At 43.0% G+C, this 3,914-nt stretch overlaps 1 protein-coding gene across 1 annotated transcript in view; it reads right to left on the bottom strand.

Annotated features, from left to right (window-relative positions):
• Nucleotides 1–370: 370 nt before the first annotated feature.
• The window catches only part of spo11 (SPO11 initiator of meiotic double stranded breaks), a 5,883-nt gene continuing 2,339 nt past the window's right edge, over nt 371–3,914 (bottom strand). The window contains exons 5-13 of the mRNA XM_071544900.1: nt 3,693–3,801; nt 3,234–3,320; nt 2,905–2,950; nt 2,607–2,716; nt 2,338–2,437; nt 1,940–1,977; nt 1,475–1,551; nt 915–1,026; nt 371–490 (exon numbers count right to left, since the gene is read on the bottom strand). Of these exons, the coding sequence (XP_071401001.1) occupies nt 371–490; nt 915–1,026; nt 1,475–1,551; nt 1,940–1,977; nt 2,338–2,437; nt 2,607–2,716; nt 2,905–2,950; nt 3,234–3,320; nt 3,693–3,801 (799 nt within the window). The remainder of the gene's footprint in view (nt 491–914; nt 1,027–1,474; nt 1,552–1,939; nt 1,978–2,337; nt 2,438–2,606; nt 2,717–2,904; nt 2,951–3,233; nt 3,321–3,692; nt 3,802–3,914) is intronic.

Raw genomic sequence — 3,914 nt, 5'->3', positions numbered from 1 at the left:
CCAGTCATTAAAGTAATCCACACAATGTGATTGATGGCTGACAGTTAGAGAAAGGACTATTGATATTAGATGAAAACTCATGATTCTTTGCATTAGCAGGTCCGAACAGTTTTGGGAATGTAAGGAAGACCAAAGACATGAGCTGACTTGTCGATAGGATCAGAAAAACTTTTAATGTTTAAGTAAGGAACAATGGCAAGGCACTTTTGAAAACATACACACAAAATCATTGATAAAAACAAACAAACATGCTAAACACATTTATATTCAATTTTGTCAGGCAGGACAGTTACATAGGCACTTCTTTCCAAAGGTTTTGTAACCATCTTTACAAGTTCACTTGTCACTCCACTAGGTGGCAGCATTGCACTCATACCCAGCCCCCATAGCGCAGCTTGTTGGGCAGGTAGATGCTGGTGAGGAAATCCGGGGCTATGGTCGTCAGCGACTGAATCTCAGCCTTGACCTTACTCCGCTGCATCAGTTCCATCTACAACAAGAGCAAACATGCAATTCCTAAGAGCAGGAAGACATGCAAACAAGCATAAATCACCAGGTGTTTATCTCCAACAGCTATTTCACAACAGAGTGGGTATATCTCTGTATGTATCCTAAATACCAGGGCGCTGAGAGCCCTCTCACACACACATTCCTCGGCGGTGTGTCACACCAGCAAAATGTCGAAATCGCCCAGAAACTCAAAAGAAATACACCTTTTGCTTGTAAAAGAGGAAAAGTGCCAACAGTTTCACCATTCGGCCAACAAGCGCTGCAGTGCAGTAGGTTAACTCAAAATGACACACAATTGAAATACTTTTCTTTATGACGCTCTTACATCGATTTCTCTGCTTATTCCAGCCTTCACTCTACCTTAAAGCCCTCATCTCTCCCTCTTTTCCCTCCTTGTCTCTCACCTCTCTCTGCCAGTCTGGCTGGCTGGTGACGTAGGGTCTTCTGAGGAGGCTGTTGAGTTTGCTCTCATCTCTCTGGGTGAGGGGGATCAGAGCATCCTCAGGAACCCTCAACCTGAAGAATGAAAAATTAAGCTTATTATCAAGCATTGGCAGTTACATTTTGTGTATGTGACAGGGGCAGCAAGCAGTTCTGTTGATGTATATTATCCCTACAACGCAGGAGACATCCTGCACAACATACATGTTTCCTCCCATTCTCAACAGACTCATTTTGAGGAGCTTTGATCATCTATATGTTCAGGGGAAAGCATAGGAGGAGCAATCATACAGACTAGAATTAAACTTTACTTATGTCAAAAAGCCCTTTTTGGCCTGAGATTGTTCAAGCGGACATATACTTAAAATTCAATATACTCTCAAAAGCAGTTCCTTGGAGGAGAAAAAAAAAAGTGAGGGCGACAGCAACAGAAACCAAAACAAACAATCTAAATGTCCCCAGAATATAATCCCAATTAGAGGCAGGAGGAGGAAGTAGGAAGTAGCGGATGGCGAGTCCAAACCTCCGGAGGTCGGAGGGGAGGAGGCCTAGCCACATAACGCTGGGGACGGTCAGACTGTGGGCCTCAAACGACATGGACTGTGGAAAAAACCCATGCGCACACAGACAGGCACATACACACACAAACACACACAAACACACAACATGCACAGACGTATAACTCAAATAAACACAGAGATAATCAGTACTGTACCTACATAGAGCGGTTATGATTGGCACATGTTCACAATATAGTTAATAAACACATGGATGATTATGTATACAGCTCAAAAAGCAACACAGAAATGCCCATACAATCACTCAACATTTTCACCCCATACCATGTCAGTTCAAATATTCTGAGAGGGATGATTGGTCCGTTTTTTCCACTTAAAGAGGGGCATAATTACATATTGCTAGCAGAGACATTGAACAGGCCACATTGGATAATATACAGTACAGGAATAACTGGCATGGCAGGACTCACCACTGATCCGTACTTGTAGATACACATGATCTCAATGCCTGGGAAAATCAGAGGGAGAGACAGAGACACGCTGCAATCAGCACCATACCAGAGCAATTATCCTCCGAGACGTGTAACGGAGCAGAGAACAAAGTAAAGCATTACATATGCGTCTCGCCATGCGATGGGAAACGGAGAGGTATGGAGAGGGATGGAGCAATCCCGCCTGGACGCGATCACGCCAGCGGAAACGATCGCCAGACTAACCACCATGACGCATCGGTCAGGTGCTGCATCTGTCGGCTTAGGGGGACATGCAACCCTACTGTGTGTGCCGAGATGAAAGGGCGGGAGAGCAGCGTAAATGTGTGGAACTATGTGAAGTATGTGTGGGACATAAAAGCGGAGAGATGGCGTACCATGAGGGTCAGCATCCACCAGAGCGAAGACGGGGATGTGCAGCGTGTCCCAAAGCTTCCTCACCATCAACCTGCTGTTCACATCTGGGACGCCTTTACCCTGATCCACACACACACACACACACACACACACACACACACAGACACAGGATACATATACAAATGATTGATACTCCCTCTTTAAGAAGGGATGAAATAAAAAATATTATCCAAATCACAGTTCAAAACAATCCAAAAGAAGTAGTAGAGAAAAAAAGAAGTAGACAAACTGTGATCATGATGCAAGGAGAGAGTTTTGTGCAGAAGTCATCGTCCAGCAGTCTCTGGAATGTTGCGTCCTTCTCCACTATCAGGACAAATTTTGCGGATGATACAATATCTGTACATGGTCAAGGTGAACACAAACCCTGTGACCCCGCAGCTCCCTCCTCACACAGAAAAAAATATATACAGTATATGACATTTTCGGTCACAGCATGAGCATGTGAGAGCGACAGAGAGAGACAGAGAAAGCACACACAGGAACATGTAACCATGTAGAAGAAGCAAAATTCTGTCAGGAATCACAAAGGATATTCTTGATTCCAACAACATTCGATGAAACCGCAACAGCCTAAAAAACAAAACATGGCAATATTTGGTTAAACTGTTTCCCTATCGATTCTCAAATCAAAAGAGGAAAAAAAGTGTGAAGCTTGGAGATTGTATAGCAGGAATAATGATGATACAATAAGTTTGACCGAGTCTCTCTCCATCTCTCCTTTCTGTTCTAGGTCTGGTAGTACTACTGCTGCTTTGGTAGGACTGGACTTTAGATGGATCAGATGTTTCTTAATGTAGTAACATAAAGACTTTCTTACATATAAAAAGAGTTGATTAAGGCTGTTGGAACTTACAATCGAGCTGGAGTGGCAGTCGACCCTTGTGCTGTCTTCTTCCAAGTAACACAGATCACCTGAGATCAATCCCTTGCAAGTGGCCAACTGGTGACAGTTAAGTTACACACACACACGTTCATGCATACTCACAGTCACACGCACACGCACATATGTTACTGTACACAAACTTTTGACACTGCCTCTTTGAATTCAGCTTTAATTCAATTGGCGTTTGATCACGAAAACCAGAACAATTTTTTTTTCTGCAGGTGTTTCCTCAGATATGAGGCAGAAAAAAACACGCTTAAAGTACTAAACTCGCTAACAGATTTCATCTGTGGGACCTGAACTAATCATAACAAAGCATATCAAAAGGAATTTTGCTACAAGGTTTTAATATCTGAGGGTTGCATCTTTTTGCACACAAACACACATGTACACATCCATACAAACGCACACGCACACACACACACGTACCACATGTAGTGTCCTGCGAGGAACCTTTAGCATGCAGGATATATCATCCACTATACAATCAACGTTTCTCTGTGAACCAAACAGCTGTGTGTTGTTGTAATATATGTCCCTGTGGAAACAACACAAAAACCTTCGTCTTGGGAGAACATTCAACAAATTCAACACCATACAAGCAAAACCAAACTGCTCCACTTCTAAGCAAAATTTATTTAAAGTCAAAAC

The sequence above is a fragment of the Centroberyx affinis genome, unplaced genomic scaffold, assembly GCF_046629955.1.
Source record: "Centroberyx affinis isolate AG114_WGS23_722 - 3 ecotype Tasmania unplaced genomic scaffold, CSIRO-AGI_Caff_v1 ptg004734l_1, whole genome shotgun sequence".
In the NCBI taxonomy this organism is placed as follows: Eukaryota; Metazoa; Chordata; class Actinopteri; order Beryciformes; family Berycidae; genus Centroberyx; species Centroberyx affinis.
This window is presented reverse-complemented; position numbering and strand designations above follow the sequence as displayed.